Source organism: Lissotriton helveticus, chromosome 9, assembly GCF_964261635.1.
Source record: "Lissotriton helveticus chromosome 9, aLisHel1.1, whole genome shotgun sequence".
NCBI classification, from domain to species: domain Eukaryota; kingdom Metazoa; phylum Chordata; class Amphibia; order Caudata; family Salamandridae; genus Lissotriton; species Lissotriton helveticus.
This window is the reverse complement of record NC_136070.1, coordinates 1,146,509,546-1,146,533,338: the sequence shown is the minus strand read 5'-3', so window position 1 is coordinate 1,146,533,338 and position 23,793 is coordinate 1,146,509,546. Positions and strand designations below refer to the sequence as shown.

General features: G+C 40.6%; 1 protein-coding gene across 1 annotated transcript in view; it reads right to left on the bottom strand.

Annotated features, from left to right (window-relative positions):
• Positions 1-2,582: 2,582 nt before the first annotated feature.
• The window catches only part of WNT5A (Wnt family member 5A), a 42,391-nt gene continuing 21,180 nt past the window's right edge, over positions 2,583-23,793 (bottom strand). Inside the window, exons 3-5 of the mRNA XM_078661585.1 lie at positions 23,294-23,541; positions 8,921-9,213; positions 2,583-5,317 (exon numbers count right to left, since the gene is read on the bottom strand). Of these exons, the coding sequence (XP_078517711.1) occupies positions 4,859-5,317; positions 8,921-9,213; positions 23,294-23,541 (1,000 nt within the window). The 3' untranslated portion in view covers positions 2,583-4,858. The remainder of the gene's footprint in view (positions 5,318-8,920; positions 9,214-23,293; positions 23,542-23,793) is intronic.

The following is a 23,793-nucleotide window of genomic DNA, read 5'->3' as shown; positions in this document are numbered from 1 at the left end:
TATTAATTTTAAAATTATCGGTTTTTATGAGTAATATTTTGAAATCATCACAATTCCCCTTGACAGGAAACTATATGCAATCCCGCTTTGGATCTCTTCCTCTAAACTCATATACTAGCACCTGTAGGCAGACATCCACTCCTTTTGCAGCATTGCCCCAGGTGCACATCTGCTATAGAGTCCATTGCCCACGTTTTTTTTGTTTTTTCCCCCCCAAGTACTCTTGCCCAAGACGCAAATGGCTGAAACCAATCTGTAAGCAGCTGGGTACACGCTGTCATGTCGAGGCGCTCCATATCCTAAAATCAGATCCTACCACGACAATTGTTTGTGCTGTTGCCAAGTTCTTGGGCCACATGTGGGTAATAAGAAGGCTTCTGTCGAAAGAGTGAAATCTTTGCAGAGATTAACCTTGTATCCATATGGTTTTAAAATACCCTTGTGTCATTGGTTTGGGTTTACTGGGCAGCCTCTTATTGGCTTAGAGTGTGTAAAAAACACACAAAAACCCACCAGCATAGCGGGCCTTGTCGTCCGAGTGGGTAGGCAAAGGCTTTTGTTGTCATGGTTCTTACTCCATACCCGTGTTCACCTAAATCACAATGGACTAAAAGATTGTGTTCCTATGGATACTTTTATTCTGTTTTAGCCTACTGTTTTTTTTTTTTAAGTTCGAATTGGCTACCAATGTACTAATGCTCATTGTACCCCACCTCATGTTGTGTACTACTCCTTTTGGTTCCCAAGGTACAGATCTGGTTTTAATATTCTCTGTATGCTGTACTTTGCACTTGCACTATTATGGTCTATGACCGAAATAAAGTTGAATGATGATAAGTCTGTAGTGCGGGGAAACTATACTGTCAGTCAGAATGATGAACTGTGAAGCAGTGCTGCACACCTCTGCTGCACTGAAGACTGGTTCTGCACCGGAATATGATTTATCAATAATGTTCCAACATAAAATTAAAGTAAAAACCTTCTTAGGTTACTTTGTTACACACGATTTACATGGCACATTCAATGTGCACCTCGTAAAAGAATCACCAACAGTGGACGCAAGAGGTGCAGGACCTCAACTATGGGACAAAAAATGCAAACTATAATTTTATCGGAATCAGGAGGAACATTTAGTTTAAAAATGTGAATATTGAGAATTGTCTTACCAATTTTCTAGGTCATGGTTCTTAATTTTTTCATTTTAACTACACTCAGATATTTCTCCCCATCAATAGAGGAGAGTAATTGGGAGCAGAGATGCAAAAAAAAAAAAAGGGGGCTGGGTATTTTTTGATCCTTACAGAAAGTGCTGTGTGTAAGAGTTCTTGGCGGATAAATAGAACCTTAGGCTTCATTTTATATTCAAATATGTAAAATGATGAATGTAGCATGCTACTAATTTCTAGTCAGCAGCTACTCAATAGAAAGTCCTCTGCTCCGAATTATAGATGTTGACACAAGTGGCTTAAATGTTGTCTTGCAAAAAAATTTAAGAATCGCCATTGGCAGAGAGAACCAAGTTAAACAGAAGTTCAGAACTAAACATACACTGCACCAGCCTCAGGACAGGAGCAGTTTAAAGAATGAGCATAAACTTAACTGAAATTCAAAACATTCTTCTTACTTCAGCCCATTAAGACTTTTTTGAACAAGCTCTTTTTGGCCACTGGCAATATATAAATATTTGTTAATTTTCCTGTTCTTCGTAGAGTTTAAAACATTCCTGACAAAACTGCTGACTTTCTAAAATAGGGTATATGTTTTTGCAATAAAAAGCACTGATCAATATACAACAAAGTGAAAACTGAAACAGATGTGAATAATGGGACCACAGGAACCTTGCGTTTGCCCAGAAACTTGTATTTTAACTGTTCTATATGTCGGCCTACGGCTTTTGTGGGAGATGCATTCTTGGCACTGAAAATAAGTTTCAATTTGTTGCAGCGTTTTTGAAAGGGATTATTAATCAAACCCAGGTTTAAGGGGGGGACATTTTGAGGATTAATTATTGCAGTACACCTAAACAATTGTCTTTTTTCATGACTCATTTCTTTTAAGTTCCCTCTCCCCCGGCAGCTTTTTGACCTTTCTACTGGCAATTTTAACTACACTTTCAAGTTCTTCATACAATTACACATTTAAGACAAAAGTATTCTGTGATCTGCAAGTGTTCAGGTGTTATGTGAAACTTGTATGGTTTTAATTAATCTATTTGATTTTTGTCTACCCACACTTTTGGTGTACAGCCGTCCCTTTACATTTTTAAATACTCAAAACGGTAAAACGTTGGTTTTTTTTAATTGCGCAAGTAACTTCTCTCACAAGAGTATATAAGTAAAGCAATCTGCCCCTTGGTAGCATCTGTTGAGTCTGAACAATTTGCCTAATGTTTTGTGGCACATAATGTGTATTTAAGTGCTTGCACATGTAGTTTTTCACACAAAGGATCGGATATAGCAGAGTTCAAACTCTTCTGGTGAGCACGTTCATCCAACGGTTTCAGGCACCGACGCAGGCTCGGACGTGGCCTGCTCCAAAACTTGACAAAACTTGACTGCTGACAGCAAAACAGGCAAACACACTTCCCAATTACAACCGACTTTTTATTTTATATTTTATCTTCTTCCATTGTGGCCGATGCCACTCATCTCTTTAAAGTTTGTGTTTGTAACCAGTGAAATATACAAAACAAAGAAATATGTACATTAAATGTACAGAATAAAACAGAAAAGAACATAAAAGATTTACATATCTGGGTGACAAGTAAAATATTTTACATTAAATAGTAAATTTTAATAGCCAGGTTGTTGTCGCAGCGGGTTTAAAATGTGCAGGCACTTCATAATAATGAACCAACATCTGGAAATGGATGTCGGCCATTTTGCTTGTAGGACAAAGGATGGACATGTTACAGTTTTTCGAACTAGTGCTTACAGGTCCAATCCCAGGTTTCTTTTCAATGTGCTGCGCACAGAACTCTGTATAAAACTTGGATTGTAAAATAAATTAAAGAAACAATTAAAAAATGTAATCTCTTTGAACACTGATTTTTTTTCAAAATGAAACTAAAATGGAATCGATGCAATAGCTCCAAGTGAAAAAAAAACCAAGAAGACTTAAATGTGCCAAATGTTACGTGGTTAAGGAGAAAGTCCCTGCCAAACAAATAGTCTAAGCAGAGCACTCACAGACATACTCTACTGCTCAAGTAGGTGATGAGACCTCCCAGACATATAGAAAAGTTAAGTGTTCAAAGTGTGCTGGTGATGTGAGACTTTAAATCTCTATATTTAACCCAACAATTATTGGTAATGCCCTCAGAGTAAAAAATAGAAAAAGAATGTGAAGAATTAAAAATTTAAGTGCATTGTAACCCGGTGTGACCGCAACCCACTCAGGTCAAAATCATGGTCAAATCACTGCTGCTCATGTTTGATCCAGAACGACTGTGGTTTGTGAATGACAAAAGAAAGGTCTAAGCCATTGAGCATAAGTCTGTGCCTATAATATCCAGAACAACCACTTTGAGGCAGGGCTCTTAGGCTTGTACCACGAAACGTAAGAATGTTGCGATAAAAAAGAATCCCAATCCAGTAATATTTCTTAATGCAATAAAATTAGAAATGTGTTCCCTAACTACATTTGCAAATAAACACAGTTTTGATCTCTTTCATTGCCTTTAATGAAGTGTGTGTGTATGTATGTATATATATATATATACACACACATACACACACACACACGTACGTACACACACAATTTTCCAAATACCAGACACCAGCAGACCACGTTGTTCCCCTATATGTAACTGTTCACATAATGCAAGAACAGTTTAGTGTATAGCTATATGTTAAGCGTGAGTATTATGACAACTTAGTACACAGGATACATTGTGCTGATGCAGGGTTCTGTAAAATGTAGCCTGGCTGCTGTTTTAAAATAATATGAAGCTCTATTGTCACAGCAATAAACACAACTTTTACTAAACCTGCAGTAAACCAGATCTACTCGCACAGAATGACTTTTGAACCAGTCTTGGTCTCCCTGCAATCCAAATGGCTACCAGATACAATAGCCTAGCAATGAGGAGAAATTGAGCGTTTTGTATGTGGTGCTGCAAAGGCCCATTTGCTTTTCCTAAAGTGATCAACAAAAATAAGGCACAGTTCTTCCGCTGCAAAATGGCAGCAAAATGAAATCAAGTGGCCGATGAAGTGTGCTGTGGAACATGAAGTGCATAATAAAACCCCAACATAGATTTTACCAATTTTTTGGCATTCAGATGCATAGTACTTGCAGGTCCTGGTGCTATTGCTCAATGTAACATGTTTTCCCCTTTTGACCCCAAAGCTACTAGGTAAAAGTTTTTTTTGTAGCACACAAACTTTTTGCTTTCAACATTCATACATCATTAAATTCTATCCCTGACAAGTGATTTCAATATACAACCTCTCCACAAAGGGCACCACTTAGACAACTGACCAAATGCAGTAATAACTTTTAAGCAGTAGGAGTGTGCATGTGCGTTTGACTTGGTCTGCAGATCAATTATGCACTGGTGCATGATTGTCAGTCTGTTCAGATGAAATGGTGCATCCTCCTGTGATTGGCTATTACACATGCACCTGGCAGCCCATGTCCTTAGATCATAGTTACTTTCCCTTACTGTGATGCAAGTCAAGAACGTCTTTTTTTGTAAATAAATAGCTTCTTTCAGGTTCTGTCACCATCTCTGCCATACAGCAGTTCTCAAACAAGTGAAGATAAAGTTCCTGTCCCAGAGTTCGTCCAGCCTCGCATTGCCTGAGCTCCATAAATAAAGTGGATATACATTAGTCCCAGGGTTTGTAAACAAGCACTATTTGCACACAAACTGGTCCACAATCTCAGTGCACTTTTTGCATTTGACATAGCAACACCAGTGGAACTTGCAGTGGCAACGCTCAGTCTGCACAGTCTTAAACTGGTCGTAGCCCCGACCACAACACATTAGCTCACAACCGTCCATGCCCTCCGAGGTCTTGTTGCAAAGCCGGCCTTGGGTACCCATGGATCCTGTGCTCTCGTTGCGCACACAGTAGTCAGGGCTCGGGTCCACATATACTAGGTCATTTGTGGTGGGTGGGTTAAACCTGCTATTCACCTGCACCAGCTTCCCCCGGGTGTTCAGCTTCATAGATGCAGCGCTGTCGTATTTTTCCTTCAGGAAGTCCCCCACCTTGCGGAAGTCGGCCAACTGTAGCCAGCAGGTCTTCAAGCTGCAAGAGCCAGAAACCCCGTGGCACTTGCAAGCCACATCAGCCAAATTATAGACTGTCTAAAGAAGAGAGACACAAACATTAGTGCGGATCTGAAAATTACACTTATGACTACTACATAATATCATAGATGTTACTAAGTAAAGTCACTTGCTGGTACAAGCGCATTCGATGATACTGAATTATTTTATTGGCATTTGTAAAATCTGAACTTGAGATAAATAGAAACTTAAAGAAAGATGGGGAATAAGCAGACCCACAAAGAAGTACACAAATGTACAAAGCAGTCAACAATTCAACATCATAAATCTTCAAGAACTGGAACTAAGTTTTGATCATGCATTGTTGCTACAAAGGAGCAAAGGTATTATATTTATCACAGCCTATATTCGTCAAAATAGAGCTACATAGTACAGCTAGACCACTTCATACAAGAAAAAAAAGTGTGTTCCTTTAATATGAACCGCCGAAATGATTTAAAAACAGTGCACAAATGTAATTTGCAATCAAGATATAGACTTTCCAAAAATATATTTTTTAAGTTTCAAGGATACACTGCCTATCATCTCATAATTATATCCTCTAATTTAGCACCACCTATATTTATTAATTTAAAAAAACTAAGTAACACAGCCACACCACCTTATTAGGTGCATGATGTCTGTACCTACAGTCTGAAAAGTGTCAGTTAGAAGCACCTCAAGAAATCTCTTGGGTATATAATCTTAAATGGACAGAGGTGTGAAAATAGAATGGTGCACATATTTTGCCTCTAGCAAATGAAAAAAATTAGAAACCAACAAAGTGAGCGTTCCAATGCAGGCCTATCTGGGAAGTACTACTGTTCCCATGGCGAACACTACCTACAAAAACAAAACCATCTTCAAATGCACTTATAATTATCTTTAGGAAGGTCTTTTATGTGGCTGCCCAATAAAATCAACCCTGACCATCAATTTAGCATATCAAAACAAAGCTTTTGCATTCAGTCTCCGATTTAAAACATTGATAGGTTTTGTATTTCGAGGTAGAATTTTCTGAGAGCTCTCCATTTTACGTGTAGTTTGTGTTAATGAGTAAGACACAATATTCCTCCACATCTCAGTCTTTTCTGCTGTAGCCGGACTACTTCCCTGCAGTTTCTTTCTGACAGAGCTGCAAGTTAAGCAATTTACCGCTGAACTGCATCTAATAACAGATTGTTCTGAATTACTGCATAGGTCATTGTCCACTTTACAGCGCCTCTTTCTTGCACCAAGTTGAGCCCCAAAGCAAAAGCAAATAATGGACAGCCGTCGGTGCCTTGCATATCCATGTCCACACCAAGGCTAAAGCTGGAAGCTAAATATGGTCTGAAGTTTAAAAGACGGCGGGGGAAATGGGCTCATGGGTGGCCGCCATTACACGCCTGCTAGTGTATTCCATCACACAATGCTCTACCTGTGCTGGTTTACAAGGAATGACGTGAAGTTCTGAACAGAGCCATCACACGCCAGCCCACTCACATTTGTATCCTCGGCTCACATTATTCTATATGAATTAGGCGGCCGTGTTAGTGCATTTAAATGTGATGTTATCCAGTCCGTGAAACCACAACGTTAATGCAATTTGCAAAGCGCAATGCAAGACCGTGGACGCGCTGATGCGCTGTTTAGAAGTCTTTCCAGAACGAAAGACAAGTAAGGTTTGGATTTTTTTTTTTAAACGGATGATATTTTAACTAATAATTGTTGAGAAGAACTGTCTGGGGAAATGGCCACTCCGGCAATGGGCGTTTCATTCCCTTCCACTCTTCAAATAAAGAGCCCATTATTCCAGCGCTGAAATCTCCTCTGGCAGTGATGTCAGAGAAATAATGGAATGTTTTTATTTCTAAAGTAAATATTCCGCCAGATAACGCCTTTAAGGGCTCTTTCCACGTGTGAACACAACTCTGTGTTAATCCTATAGTTGGAAGTCCATCAAGATTGCATTATGTTCATATTCGCTGTATCAATGCCTGATGACATCTTTATGAAAAGTCAACATGGCTGAGCAAGTTCGAAGGCTAGAATATCCACCATTTGGGCGGTGGAAGTGATCGTGTAGTTTGGATGCGGGGAGTCGCTCGGCTGAATAACGCTGGGCGTGAAGATTACCCCTGCCATCAGCCCATGTTGCTTGTCACATCGCTAAATGAACATACAAGACCCTTAGCAGATCTAAGGAGAGTCCACACGGGAGATCCGTGAGTTTAACAAAGAGAGAATATCTTTTTTGTCCACCTCCACAGTAGGGGTATGCCTTAGGGTGCAAACTCCCGAGTGTGGTGGTGTTGGGTACTGATGAATACTGAGTGGAGAGTACTCATGATAGCTGAAACATGTCGACCATTTTCGAATTTTGAGGACACTTTGGTTCAAACTGACTAATCCAGAAGGTGTCCGTTTTTTCACTAAAGTTTTTAATGAAGGATGGCTATCCCTCTATTAAAATGGGTTTAGGGAATTGCTGTGTCTTCTTTTAATCACATTATCACTTTTGGGCACTATTCTATAGGCCTTTAGGAAATGGAACCCAATGATGATATTGATCACCTACTTATTTGGTGTATGAGGGTTCGTTTTCCAACTCACAGTTCTTTACACTGCTGTTTTAATTTTTTTCCCCTTTTTCCTAGTTTACCCAATCTTGAAACTTGGTTGTGGGTTATACGGGTCTTGGGTTTCCTTCGCTCTTTTGTTGTTTGATATAGGATATCCAGAGAACAGCAGTTACCAGAGCCCATGGCACAAAGATGTAAATGGGCAACTGCCTGAGCACTGGAGCCCACATTACAAGGCATACTTGGTCACAACCTCACTGTGTAGTACTGTGGTGCAATGCTTTTTAATGGGTAAAGGCTTCATTCAGAGCCTATGGTACAATTATGTAAAGGAGTCACAGCTTTAGCATAGGATCATGGGTAAATTGCTGACATGACACAAAGTTACCTTGTAATGCCATTGTGCAATTATTTTAAGAGATTGTTGCCTATAGTCTGAGTCCATATGATTAACATAGACCATAGCAATGTAAAGTGCTTTAATTGGGTAACAGCATTGACATGAGGTAAGCGCCATATTGCTTTTAATCAATTGCTTTACATGAACTACAGCCCTAACTAACATAGGACCCAATGCTTTAAATAGTTGCTGCCTGGAGAAGTGAGCCTGTGGCATAGTGCCAACCATAGGTCCCACCTTAGCGTGGAAGCCCCCGTCACAAATCTTTGAATAACGTCTACGTACAGCATAACCCTGTGGCACAGTGCTTCAGAAAGGCCCCTACTTTAAGCAGAAATCCACCACATACAATGTGTCCGCACCTTAACACGGAAGCTCCAGGTACCAGGCTTCAGATACTCTACAGCATGAGCCATGGAACCTTACAGTGTGTCCGCACCTTAACATAGAAACCCCATGATACCATGCTACAGACAATCTACTACATACAGCATGAGCCATGCATCCTTACAGTGTGTCCGTACCGTAACACGGAAGCTCCATTGTACCTTGCTTCAGATACTCTACTACATACAGCATGAGCCATGCAGCCTCATAGAGTGAAAGTAGGTAACATCAGTTATTGATCAGTGCTTTTTAGGTGGCTTGTACGTCTTGCCTCATTGCGCCCCTACTTACTCTTCTTCCAGCTTCGTTGTTATGAAGATTCATTAATGTCCGCGAGCTCTCGTAGGACCCTTTCTGGTGTATTTTTTCTCTCTCTCTGGCATCAACAAATTCCTTTGCGAAGCGGTAGCCATAGTCCAGGTTGTCCCCGCAGCCCCCCCAGAGCCAGTCCCTTTGCAGGTCTTTGGGTCGAGCAGCCCTGCTGCAGCCACACGTGGAGAGCTCTCCCTCTCGGCAGGCTCGGCTCACTGCATTCACAACCCCCGCCGCACTGATGGAGTAGGTGAAGGCAGTCTCCCTGCTACCTGTATGAGGAGAATTGAACAAGTGTTAGACAGTGATCTAAAACTAGAGGGCACTTTACTCTTTTATCAAAAGATCTTTAATCAACTTCCAAACACTATTACTGATTTACTAAACACTGAAACCTTTATTTGATGAAATACAATGTATGTACAATCTCCAAATTACCGTGTTGGCATTAAAAACTTTTGCATGGCGTGGATCATTTCTGGGAAATTTAATGGAATTAGATGATGCAAATGTATGCAAATGTCTGTAGGTTCCATTTTTAGAATGCTTTAACTCAATGTTCATCATTAAACATACCCCTCCTCAAAACCTAAAATAACACACAAAACGAGCATGTTAAGTTCACCAACACAACATGCTAATACAAACACGGTGCATGTAGATGCTAATCTATCGGTCTGCAACTGCACAAAACACACAAGCACTCAATGCCTACAGCACAACTCAAAGGCACAAATGGCATCAATATAATCGCATTTCATTGCCCAGGGCTGTCTGTGCTTAGAATAAAGAGAACTTGAGCTCTCCAAACTTATATCATAACACTTCCAATATAAATAACTCTTGAGACCTACCACCACACTCATGTTACAGAGTAAATGGGCATACAAACTAATAACTAACTCATCAATTGGAAATACAAAATGTAACTACATACATTAGACACATCACAATAATGCAGTCAACTCAGAATCAAGAATAAGGTGTCACTCTTGAACAGAATACATAAATGGTACCTCCATACATAGACGGTAACTATGAACTCAATGCAACCAGCACTAAAGGCAATTTTAAGCCTAAAATCCAGGAATCATAATTTGAATCTCTATAGCCTCTTCGACGTCACGGTAGGCGTGTACGGAGGACGGTAGGGGCCGTCCGAACCGCGCACTCATCAAATTCCACAGCACTGCGGGGGAATTCCGGCCACAGCGAAGCAGTTAAAAAGCAGTATATCCCAGAGGCACCAAGAGAAGATTTTCATACAGCCAATAAACATTGGAGCATACAAATGGCAAGATGCCACTCTTCAAGAGTGATTAACAGAGGCAGGGCAATTGCTCAAGAGTCCTAGGACCACACGTACCAGAAGGGGATATAAGATTAAAGTGCACAGACTTTAGATGTACTGGCTCAGCAGTTACTATACCGTCACCCCCAACCAGCGCATGCCCATTCCTTTTCATTAAATTTACCATAGTACCAAAGGCTAAAAGAATGGCAATGTTCAGTCCCCAACAGAACACCTACTAGCCTCCTCAACAATGCAGTTTTTTTCACTCACCAAAATAAACTTAACCTTCCTGCGCATGCATGCATGCCAAAATACACAACCGGATCAATGTTCAACCAGTTGGACAAGTGACATTTTAGACACCACAAATACATCTTGCCACATCAATTCTGTCCCACAACAAACTCTACCCTTTATATGAGACTACGTTCTAACACAACAACAAAACTCAAGCTCAACAAGTCACTTGGACTCCAGTCAATAAGAATCTGAGCAGTAAAATTGAAGCGCATATTATGAAAGGGAATTGTGACAATAGTAATGGTGTGAATGCACTTAACAGATGCACATAACATTTTGCCAAACCAATAAAAACATTCTATCAATAGCATGCCCTGCATGGCCACACATGCGTGGTATATACCCCAGACAGGTTCCTGTGACTGAATTCCAAGCCTTTCAGATTGGTGCCATAATACACTCAGACACCCCATTAAGAGCACCTATGCATCACCACATGACCACATGCACTACGAGGCCACACTAGTGACAGACATACACGAAAAACTGATTCACTTGAACACATTTTATGAGAATAAATTTAAAAAATGTGGAAAAAAATATTCACGTCCCATATCTTCTTTTAATTTTTAATTGTCCTATGCGAACACTGCTTTTTAGGCCTGGCTCGGCCTAAAAACAGCATTAGAAGTCATGCCAGCCTCATGTTTTCCAAAATATACAAGCATATATATGGTTTTTCAATCACTCACAGGAGGTCTGTTCAAAGGTCACTGAAATCATGCTCCTCTCCACCACAACAAAATGTAGGTCAACCATCCAGCCCACTCTATCCATTCTGCGTTTTTACTTTGAGTGACAGCAGTTGCCCTTGTACATGTATACATACACCTAAACAATAGTTTCACAAGAACAGAACTTTTTAGACACTCGTACTTCTCTGTGGCTGCTAACCACACTATGTAAAGTAGGATGTCATCAACTATTTCCATAACACTTTTTGACATTTATTGCAAGTTGCAATGGTGAATCCGGATTATAAAACAGTGTTTATTTGTGTATCCTACAGAGAGCACTGATCATTTGAGTAGCTAGAGTGTATATGCAAATATAAAGATTGAAGCCACACCCCCTCATGTTTGTGATGGATATTTAAAGCAGTGGAATTCGACTTGCCAGAGAATTCTAGTAATGGCTTGTGGAACTGCAGCTTCACATATGAATTTCAGTTATTTCACATCTGACTCGATGAGGGACGTCTAGTAATGCCTTGAGAAACAGCAACGTTATGAAAGAATTTTGAAGATTTTCATCAGACTCTAGAGGGACCACTAGTAATGACTTGAGGAAGAGCAACTTCATGAAAGAATTTTAATGCTTTGGCATCTGACTTGTTGGCATAGGACTTGAGATTCCTCCAGTAAGGACTTGAGAAAATGCAGGTGTGAGAATATAAATTAATAGATAACTATAACTGCCTACTGGCAACTGCCAGGAAGTTAAGAAATGTTTCCATAGAAAAAGCGTTTTTTGACTTGCCTGTATCTTCACAAAACTTTCCCCAAAAAAGTGTGCCGTTAGTTTTTGTTGTGCAAGGAAAGTTTTATGGAGATCCGTCAAGCGGAGAATGAGAAATAAGTGGAGGGACAAAAAAAGTATTTTGTTTTTAATATTCAAGGGGGGCCACACGGCCCAGGCTTCCTCATAAGCTTCTAAGAACCCCCAGGGACCACTATATCCCCGGGGCTAAAATACACATGCAGGGGGTCCGCAGAAACCTGGAGGTTTTTTTTTTCTTAAGGATGTGGGCTACATGCCCCCCTCCTGTGCTGTTCTCTGCCCCAGGGACCACCACCTTCCCAGGGAAGAAGCTTGAAAATCAAAGGAGGGGGGCTGTGTGGCCCAGCCTTTTGGAGTCATACATGTCCTTGGGGACTACTACGCCTCAGGGCCAGCTCCTGCTATGTCCCGGGGTGCCTACCCCCAGGACATAGGGGTTTGCTTTTGCTTTGACAGCTCATGCCAACCAAAAGAAACACTCCACTTCCAGCAAATGGGAGCTGTTGAATGGCACCCGCTTGCAAAAGCGGAGGTTTTCATCTCTTTACCATCCTGAAGCCATGCAGGCAGGGAATAAGATGAAACTATTGCTCTTGCACACAGGCATCTGGATTGCCAGCAGCTCCATGTTAGCAATAGCAATGCCAGTTCCCGCAGGAGGCGTAGAGCCGGCTGGGACTGCAGGGGCCTTGAGATTTCCCCCGCTGTCCTAAAGCGCCCTAGGTAGGCTCCAAGGCACCCAGGGAAACATGGCCGGGCCCTGGGGATAGGGTCTCTGGCGCTAAAATCAACCTGGGGAAGTGGCGGCCCACCTCTCCTCCATTCAATTATGGCCAGGAACCTGGTGAAGGGGTCCCCAGAGTAGAAATCGTCCCAGGGAGGGGGGCCACATGACCCCCTTCCTCATTCTATTATTGCCAGGCCCAGGTGGATAGGGTCCACAGGGCCGAAATCGGACCGTGGTGGCGGGCCACACAACCTTCTACTGTATTGTCGTTGGGCCGCGGTGGTTGGGGTACCCAGGCCAAAATCAGCCCAGGAAGGGGGGGCACATGCCCCTCTCCCCTTTTAATAATCGGCCAGGCTTCCCCGCCCATTTTAGTCGTATGCAAAGGTCTTCCTGCCTTTTGTCAGGATGGTGGACATCTTACCAAAAGGTCCCCAGTGCATTTGCTGACGATTTTGGTTTTGTGTTTTTCATGCAGAGGATTAGGAGGACATTCCCACAAAACAAAGAAGCACATATTTCATATAGATAAGAGAAAGTACTGTTTAGTTGTGATTTACCTCTTAGTAGTCTCAGTGTCCTCTCTATGGGAGGATTAATGTTAAAGATTTCTGGATAAAGACACAGAAGGAACAATCATATTGCCAAATGCACACAAGGTCAATGGAGACATTTCCCCGTGGTCCATTACACAGATGTAATGTAGAATACACACTGGACATTTACCCAATGAGGTTGCAGTTAGTAATTAACCAGAAGAAAGTACTCTACTTCAGAAGATATTTTGTGCAAAAATTTAGCATTTTGTTGGATAAAAAGGGCAGGTGCGGCTCCTTTGTGGCTGAGTCACTCACACAGCTACTGACACACCGACACAGACAATTAGACACCCACTCACATAGTGAGGCACTCACACACCCACTGACAGACCCACTCAGACACTCATGCACCCACTCACAGACCCATACCACCACTCATACAGCTGCTAACAGACCCACTCAGAGAGACACACCCACTCACAGACCCACTCATGCACTCACTCACACACCCAGTGAGACGCTTATGCAGCCACTCCCAGACCCGTACAGACACTCACGCACCCATTTAGACACTCATGCACTACCTCACATACCCAGCGAGACACCCATGCACTCACACACTAACTCTCTAAGGATACAGTTAGAAAATATATATATTTTTAAACCTTAGAAATTTACTGGAAAAAAAATAAAGGTTACAGGAACGTTATAATAAGGCTCAGATTTCACTAGTACAGAACCATAGAAATTCAGCAGTTCTAGTTATCTGAGCCAACTATAACTTACACTCCCCGCAATGCACTGCTTATGATCTCACATATTACATCACTCATTACATACCCAGTGACATCACTGATGACATCTCAAAGCACATCATTCACATAAACACCCACACACCTACTCAAACCCCTATACAACCTCTCATACACCCATTCCTATACCCACACAACCACTCACATATCCATTCACGGTACCATACAAGTACTCACACACCTGTTCACTGATTCATAGAGCCAATCACACATCCCCTCACACAACCACTAACTCACCCATACAGTCACTTATGCATCCACCCAAAAATACAGCCACTCACACATCGTCATATAGACATACAAACACTAAAATACCCACTCATATCCATATTGCCACTGAGTCAGTCGCCACTCGCGAGTGCGAGTCAAAGTTTTGCAGCTGTTTTCCACCACAAACAACGCCAGTGAACAAGGGGACTATCCTGAAACACGTATGGCGATGGTAGATATTGCGCTGGGAAGGCATGACTGTTGGTGTTACTGCCTGCCAAACGATTAAAGGTGATTTACAACATGGCGAGGGTGTTTTCACTGTGTGAGCAGTTTCGTCTGGAATATACAGTGGCTTGCTCTGGCCACGAAAACACCCAACTGCTCGTGAGCGGGTTCTTGCACTCCGTACACAGAGTGCAACTGAGGAGCGATGTTGCCTGTTTGGAGGGGCATGAGAAAAGCAACATGACAGGGTTTCTAGAACAGCGACCTGACGGATTTTCATTGAATGGAGGGAGTTATGACAGCAGCACCACTATGGACATACTAACCGTCACTACACGAACCATCATGCACTGCTGTTTGCGCCCAGGTGGGCGGGGACTATTTAAAAGTTTTGCAGCTGTTTTCCACCACAAACAACGCCAGTGCACAAGGGGACTAACCTGAAATGCATATGGCAATGGTAGATATTGCGCTGGGAAGGCATGACTGTTGACACACACACACATACACACACACACACACACACTAAGGTACAGAAAGATATACACAAACCATTCATTAAATATCGTTATTGTGGTTCTCCACTAACATTGATGTTTTGCTCCTTACTACCACAGCATACAACATAAGGCAGTGGGCTTTAATATATGTGACTGGAACTATAAGCATATACCTATAAAAGTCACTCAAAGCCAGTTTGCTAAGAATCAGTTTGACGGCACTTAAATTTACTAGGAACTGCTAATGCTGTACAGTTGAAGGCTGCCAGACCGCTTTCACAAAAACTAATAATAAAAAAATACCAGGACTTTTAGTCAACCATTAATATCCATTAAATTGCTCAGGTGTTACTCAAATAATAGCCACTCCCATCACAGGGCACAAGATCCATCAATGGGTTAAACCATTTTAGTTTAGAAGACTTGATTACACATGCTTTCACGCCCACCTAAACATATGCAGCCAAAATTAGTCATTTAGTCATTTGAAGGTATATGTGTTTTCCTGGCAATATTAGCTTGTACACATAGTATAGAGTGTCATCGCTTACTTAGAATAAATTCTTTAGAAAATATTGAAATCTGTAATTTTGAGTTATTTCAAGCAGACTGGAGCGGGACCTCTATTAACGACTTATGAACAGCACTTTCATTAAAGAATTTCAATATTTTAACATATGACTCGAGAGGGACCTTTAGTAACACCTTGACGGAGTGCAGGCTTTGTGAAAGAATTTTCAAGATTTTGCATCTGACAGTAGAGGAACCTCTAGTAATGACCTGGGGAACTTTAAGTATGTATGAGTGTATGTATGTATATAGGAGTAGGTCAGTGGAGCATCACAATAGATAAACTTTGATTAAAAAAAAAAATTATATATATATATATATATATATATATATATATATATATATACACATACACATACATATATATATATACACACACACACACACACACACACACACACACACCCCTCCTTAATACAGCATAGGGGCGCAAGCTTTAATATGTGACTTGGATTTTTGCCAAACATGTATAGCACCACTTAAAAGTCAGCATGATCATACGTTTGAAGGCACTTCAATTTTCTAGTGACTTTTAGTACTTTTAGATTGAAAGTCGACAGCCTCCTTTCCAAATAATGATATATCCGTGTGTGTGTGTGTGTATGAACTTTTAGACAACCATCTGTTACTCAGTTGTTCCTCAAATAATGCTTATTATGATCGGAACACACAGGATATGTTATTGGGTAAGCCCACTTCTACCATAGTGTTCATGTTTGTATAGTGCCACTCAAAAAAAGGTTTACTAAGAATACAGTTGAAGGCACTTAATGAGGGACTGCTGATTAGTCTACTCCATTGTGTTCACTATAGTAATGTAGACATTTATTGAAAGGTAGAATACTGATTCGTCAGCATATTTACTTATCCTTAAGAAAACAGGCATAATTCAGTAGAGTAGCATAAGTGTTTTGTAAATGTTTATGCTGAAGCAACACACTCTTAAGTTTGTGAATGACATTTGAAGCAGTTGAATTGAACTTGAGAGGGATAGCTATTAAAGTTTTGACGGGTTGCAGCCTTGAAGGGATAACATCAAGCTGTTGCTTCTGGCACGAGAAGGTCATTTAGTTATTACTAGAGGAATTGTAGCTATGTAAAATAGTGGAGGTAGTAATCATTTAGCTTCCTCTCCCCATCACACCACCACCTTTTCTTTAATATTTTATATAGCTCAGTCCCAACTGTACTGGTTTAACTATTTTCCAGTTGTTTCTGGCAATTACCACATAACAGAAAAGCATATGCATATCGTGTTTCTGTGTGGCATATGGATATATCGGTCATATTTGCTTCTCTGATTTCCATGTGCATGACATTGAGTGCATACTGCATATAAAGTATAAATAATTGCAGCAAATGGTGCATTGGTCTGTCTTGGTTAAAATAGTGGAAGTTTGTATCTTGAATCATCATAACCCTACATTAATGCAATAGAACATCACACAAAACACATGTCCAACTTATCTCAATCATGCCAAGCAGTATGTGCAGACTACCCCTCTCCCAGTTATCCCAGCGGTGAAACATTTTTTAATCGAACAGTAAAGCCCTCCAGTCACATGCTCTATTCTAGAACCTTATACTTCGGCTTAATGAATCAGAACTGACCAATCGCCCATCTACAATGGCTACTTTTAATCCTCCTGCAATTGAACCTTGAAACAGGCCTTCTCATCATAGGACACTTCACAACACAAGGGATGGATCAGAATGCAATACAAGAATAACCATCTAATGATTTGGACTTATATGAAACCTTGGAACCGTTCACATTTCCCTATTTGCTACAAGGCTACACTAATGATAGATTTGTATTAGCACAATCTTGTGACTTGGAATTGTTAAAATAAGTTGCATGTGCACCACTAGAAATGAGGTATGTGTGCGGTCTTGTAGTATTTGAATATAAGATGTATTAAGTTCCTAATACATCAGTAGACAGAATATGGTCCATTTGCAAAGGGAAATGTGATCATCAACTCGAGTTTACAACTGAATGTCCTTATTTTATTTACAACTGCATAGACTCGGCAAAGGATTTCCTGGCAGGTGTAAATGTTTTTGTGAGTGTGGACGGGCATAGATGGTCTTGTGTGATATGTGCATTACTGTGCTATTGGTTGGGTTTTCAGGATGAAATTCTTTATTAGTGGTGCAAATTTCAGGTTATAACCAGATGTTGAAGTGGATGGATCTTTGGGGAAGGGTATGCCCATTTTTTTGTTTGTTTCTAAGTTTAACAAAAACAGTTTTACTACTTTTTATTATTAAAAGACAACAATCCCGAAACCGCTATTTCCAACTGTAGAGCTACCTTGGTTGAGTGGGAAAGTGGGTATCCTGTGCTGTGGAGCCCAGAGAGGGATAGAGACCTAAAGAAGAAACAAGCCTTCTCACCAGGCTGCCTGCTACCTGAAAGAAATGGAAATCTGTGCCATTGGTTAATATGCAAATCTAAAGGCTGCTTTGGAGCCACTGTGGTCTTTAATTGATGGAGTAACGTTAGGATTCAGGATGCCAAAAGATGTAACCTTTTGGAGGGGTAGTGTATGAGTGTTACTAGCTGAGTATTGGAGCGCCTGCTTTTAATAGATACTTATACAAATGTTTGCACTAGGGGCATTATGGTTGTGTATTACTAAAAATCTATATTTTGAAACCAAATTTTTATATCTTAAAACTAAATCTTTTTGGGCATTTTGGGGAAACCTATTTTTTACTGTGTGTACTGCAAGTTTAAAATACTTAACATATTCCTGGAGTTTTCAGTCACAAGCTGGGACCTAATAGCTGTAAAAATACATGTGCCACTATTCTCCACTGTACCAACCAGGATTCAGTCCTGTGGCTCTCCTTACACAAACATGCAGCGATTGTATTAACCAATAAAAGTTTCATAACAAACTAGTGCATTTCTTACTTATTAGTTTACCATACATTTATTTTTCATGAAAAATGTGTGTTTTACACCCGAAATTGAAAGACAACAAAAAAAAAGAAGAAATTAAATTATTTAATATTCTGTTCTTCATCATCCATGCCTTTGACCCCGCCCAAACCCTCACGAACATCGCCTTCATTGTGCTCAGGATCACACTTTCCATGCCTGTTTTTTTAACGCACTTCGACTGCTGGGAATATATTTTATTCATAATTAACTCCGCTAAAATGCTTCGTTAAAGTGCTCATCTTTGGATTTACTGATGCAGTAATGATCAAGAAGGGAGAAAAAGTTCACCAAAAATGCATTTCGCCTTGCTATGCATTGCTCTAAACATTTTTCTGATGGTAAATTAAAATAGAACGTCAGATTCTGGTCCAGAACATAGGTGGCCTATGCCTCTGTGCACTTCAAATAGCTTAAATGGTGCAGGCTATCGCTCTTCATATTTGAAATGATCTAAACTCTAATTGTGATTGGTTGAAGAGCAGCCAGTCACATTGAGGGAAGCAGCAGGTCGTTTCCATAGTTCCAACTGGCCACCCAGCTGTCAGTCTTAATAGAATCAGTAACCCAACTGAAAAGCTTATGACAAGAATGGGAAAGAAAGCTGGAACTGGGAATCTAGTAATCATGCATGTATGGCAATTACAAACTTCCCACTTTAAAGATCACAAACACTTCTTAGACTAGGAGTGTGCACCGATTATCCACTTCTGAAAAGTGAATAAGCTTCGTTTTTGAGTAAGACTTTAAATCTCCTTATCGGACTAATTATTAATTTCAAATCAGGCTCTTGGCAAGTTTCCATTAAGCTCTTGCGTATTCAATATAGTCACGGTCATCTCTGTACCACCCAGTGCTTAATTTGTGCCAGTGTTTATACCGATAAACACTGGCACCAGCACTTAATTTTTAACACCAGCACTTATTTATGGCAGTCCACCACATAGTGGCTCGGTCTGTCTATTTTTTAGCAGACCACATTAGTTTAACAAGTAAACACACATTTAAAAAATAACTCCAGTGTGTCCAGGCAATTTTTATAGCTCTGGGTGGCCTGAAATTGTGCAAACTATCACATTTGAAGGAGTGTGTTGGGCAATTATTTTATCAGAAATTAACCACTGGTACCTCCATATAAGTTCCATTAGACTCCTGGCATCAAAACGCTGGAATACTTCTGTTCCTAATAGTTATAGCTCATTAGGAATGGTATGTTGCTGTCCTATGCCACGTACTTTGGGTTCAAATGTTACATACTCCTAAATAAATGAAATACAGAACGGTTTGCTTGCAGGGAAAGATCCATTTTCTCAGATAAATGCTAGCCCCATAAAGTCACATTTCACCAAGTGGATAGTGTGGAAAATGCAGTCCACCCACGACTCATAAAGATGGCAGAACATCTCTGTATTTAGCTACAGTTCCGAGCTCCACCCTCTGACCCACAAAGCTGCATCAAGCAAACTGCCAATTCCCATACCATGTAATTACATCTCAAACTTTTCTCCCAAGTGCCCTGAAACCGGACCTCGTGGGCCCCTGCCACAGACAGGCCCTGCACTGGGACACACCATCTACTTTCACCGCCCGCTCAATGTTTTTGGTTCTCTGGTAATTAATCTCAAAGATCATTGGCCGGCGAAATTTAGAGTTCATGTGAGCTTATCATTTACACAAGCTATCAGTACAGCCAATTAGAATTCCCCATCCATCTTGTGGTCTTATAGATCAAGAGCAGCTGTCCAATAACCCAAGGCTAGCTGCTCTCTGAGCTTGTAGGAAGACGAGGCGTTTTACTTTATCCTGAAACAAATTAGAAAATAAGTTCCAGTTGGGAAGATGTGTGAAGGATCTGGATATTATGATGCATATCCTGTAACCCTGCTAGACATAGGTTCAAATACATAGTGGCACAGTCATGCACCAGACAAAAGATGCTGGCACACAACTAATGACACAATAGGAGATGCTGGAGCACAACTTGACACAATATAGGCTAGCCCAGAAAACATCAAGACAGAGTTGCATATCTCCAAAACTGCACAGGGAATGGGGTTTCCCATGCCTGGGGATATTCCACCATACAATGGACACAGGATGCAACATCCACAGACACTACTAGTCAAGCATTAGCGTATCCCAGTTCACAGCAAGGCATCAAATAAGATGCCCTGCTTCACAACTAGATGTGATGCAATATCATGGTATACAACTTACACACAGAGGACATGCCCTCCTGGTGCACAGCCACAGACAGTGTGGGGAACCTCCCTATGCAAGAAGGCAGCCGGTGCATGTAGGGAATCCCGCTACACATCTAACATATTGTAGGATCGACTGCTACATGTTTTTGACCTTTACTTCTATGGATATTCCCAATGCAATCTACATCAGTAACATTGGGATAAAAGGCCAAACCACATGCATGTTCTGCAAACTAACGTGTTACTCCAGAGAACATACACAGGTAGTTTCCCATCCCACCCAAAATTAAAAAAAAAAAGTCTACAAAGACACGGAGAACGTAAAACAAGTTGTATACCAGTTAAACTGCACAGCAAACATGCAAGGAGGAGCCACGTTACTTTTTGATAAATATTTTCAAAGGAGCATAGTATACAATTCAAATCTAATTCTCCCCATAGCAAACCTAAAGCAAAATATATTGGTACCGTTCTCAGTTTACAAAGTAAAATGTGCAACCTTATTCTACATTTAAAAGTAAGTGGGCATATGTTTCCATCACCAAACGTCATAAGCCAATCTTTCAAAGTTGCATCAAACTATCGATTGGCTGAGACTTTTTCAAGAACTTACTTTCATTTTAAGGTGCAAACTAGATGTGGTCAAACCAAGCATGAGTAGGGTGTTCTGTATAAATCCAGCGAGGATGCTTAAGTCTCCAAATATAATTAATCTAGGCCTGGTGAATTTTACTAGAATGTTTCTTCTCAGATTCACAGTAAAGGGGAGACAGAATCTTGCATAATATTTCCTTCCTGCCATGATCAACACTTTGCACCGATCCCCTAACATTTCTTAGTTTTATTTTTATAAATTAGATTTACCTTTTGATTATCTTGCCTCCGGAAAACTTATTTGGCAATTGTTATTTTGCATTTACTAATTCAAGAACAAATATAAAATTGTTTTAAAACAGCTGGGGTAAAAATAAAAAAAAAGCAAGCACCAACAACGATTGATATGTTTCAAGTACAAGGGAAAATATTCCATTTGTCTTATGTCTTGTTGTCATTAGAACCGTTAAATTGATTGATGGTCGATATTTTTAATGAAGGGGGTTCGATGCATCCGTTTTTGGTGATGTTTACCAACGGGTGGACACCAATAAGTGGACACCAATAAGTCGCATTTCATGGACTAGTGGAGCATTTTATGTCACTTTGAATGATGCAAATTTAAAGACTACACTAGTGGGAATTACCAGCTTTTATATGTCAATCATTAAAGGCAGGGCTTTAAGTGGAAAGGGTTCCTCTGGGTCTTAGACCTGTTAGCAATTAAAACGGAAATTGAAACGGACGATCAGATCCTATATTCACGTCCTTAACTTTACTTGAAAATAACACTAATCGATTATGGAACAATCAAAGAGGAAAACGTTAAAGTATTCAATTTCAGTGATTTAGTGTCTGTTTGTATTTCACATATTTTACTTAATCTCGCACCAAAATACGGGTTGGGTGGCACACTATATAGAGAGCACAAACATTTAATGTTTTGAGCCGCGCCCATAATTGTATAGGGCACGCCCCTTTTAGAGGCTCCACCGTTTGCATACCACATAAAGCTCAATTTTAGCCCTGATTGAAGGTGCAATTCCAAATCTAATAGGATCACAGTCTAGATACTTGCACACAGAGACTTTTGGTGGGGGGTGGCAAATAGATTGGTGGAAACAATGGATAGTTGTTTTTAAATAATTAGTGTGAATTAACTAGGGAGAAATAGTGGGGTTTCTGTACGTAGCACGTTCAACAGGTACAAAGAAAAGTGAGGCACAACAACATTTAAACATTGCTGCTATCTTTATATTTAAGAGTCAGCAACAGGCTGCTCCTCCTGGAATATGGTTTAAAAAAGAGAAACAAAATGGAGTGTTTTTACATCTGGGACTGGAGACAATGCATTTCTCCACATTTCTGATGTGAAAAGAGGACTAAAATTGTTCTGAAGTACATTTTCTTAGAATTCAAGAAATGAAAGTTTGAAACAGTGTTGGCTACGTCCAGCATGTATTTTTACAGATTCGTTTTTAATGTTACGTTTCCTTTAAAAAAAAATCTGCTATAACAGTTAAAGTATATATAAGCAATTGATGTATCAGTTTGCAAACGTTTCACAATCTGTTTGCATCCTTCTTTTGCACAACTATTCCACAGGAGGGAAGGTCGTTTACTCTATCCTTTATCACGAGTAGCAGCAAAGATTTTCTAGTTTTTCACCTTTCCAAGTATACATGTTATGCTTCTAAGAGGGAGAGCAACATAGCTAGATTGAGGTGCTGCATAGTTAGATGGCAATCCAATACTGTTAGATGAAGAAACAATTGGGGGAAACATTTCCAACAGGTTGAGGGGAGGGGCAGGCAGTATTACTGGACAGAATAGATGTGAAAGGAACCTGATGGGCCCAGATGTACCAGGGCGCGTCTGAACATCTCTCTGGGACACTTGAAAAGATGCAGTGCTCGGCTCTTACCTATCTGCATGACTCTGCCAAACACAGAGATGTTGTCCACGGTGCTGCAGTTCCATCTTCTGTGCCGGAACTGGAACTGGCACTCCTTGATGCCAGTCTTTGCCCCTTCCCCAATGTACTGCATGTGGTCCTGGTACAGCTGGCACAGCTTCTTCTGCCCTGGGGACAGGCCTGCCAGCTGGCTGCAGAGGGGCTGCGCCCCTACAATGTAGGCCTCTGGAATCTGCACCGGGTTCATGGCTAGAGACCTGGAGCACAAATACACTGTGTTACGTCCTCACTAGTACATGTCACTATTACACTGGCACTACATCACAGTCACTGTAATACTGCATTACATTCGACTTTATTTTGTAACTTAGATTGCTAGCACTCGCACAATCATACTGTATCACATTGCATGCACCCTAGTAATATCCTAATACAGCTCAAGAAGTACTTTACGTGCACACTCCTATTTTCCAATTACACTACTATATTACAATCTCCCTAGCAATGCA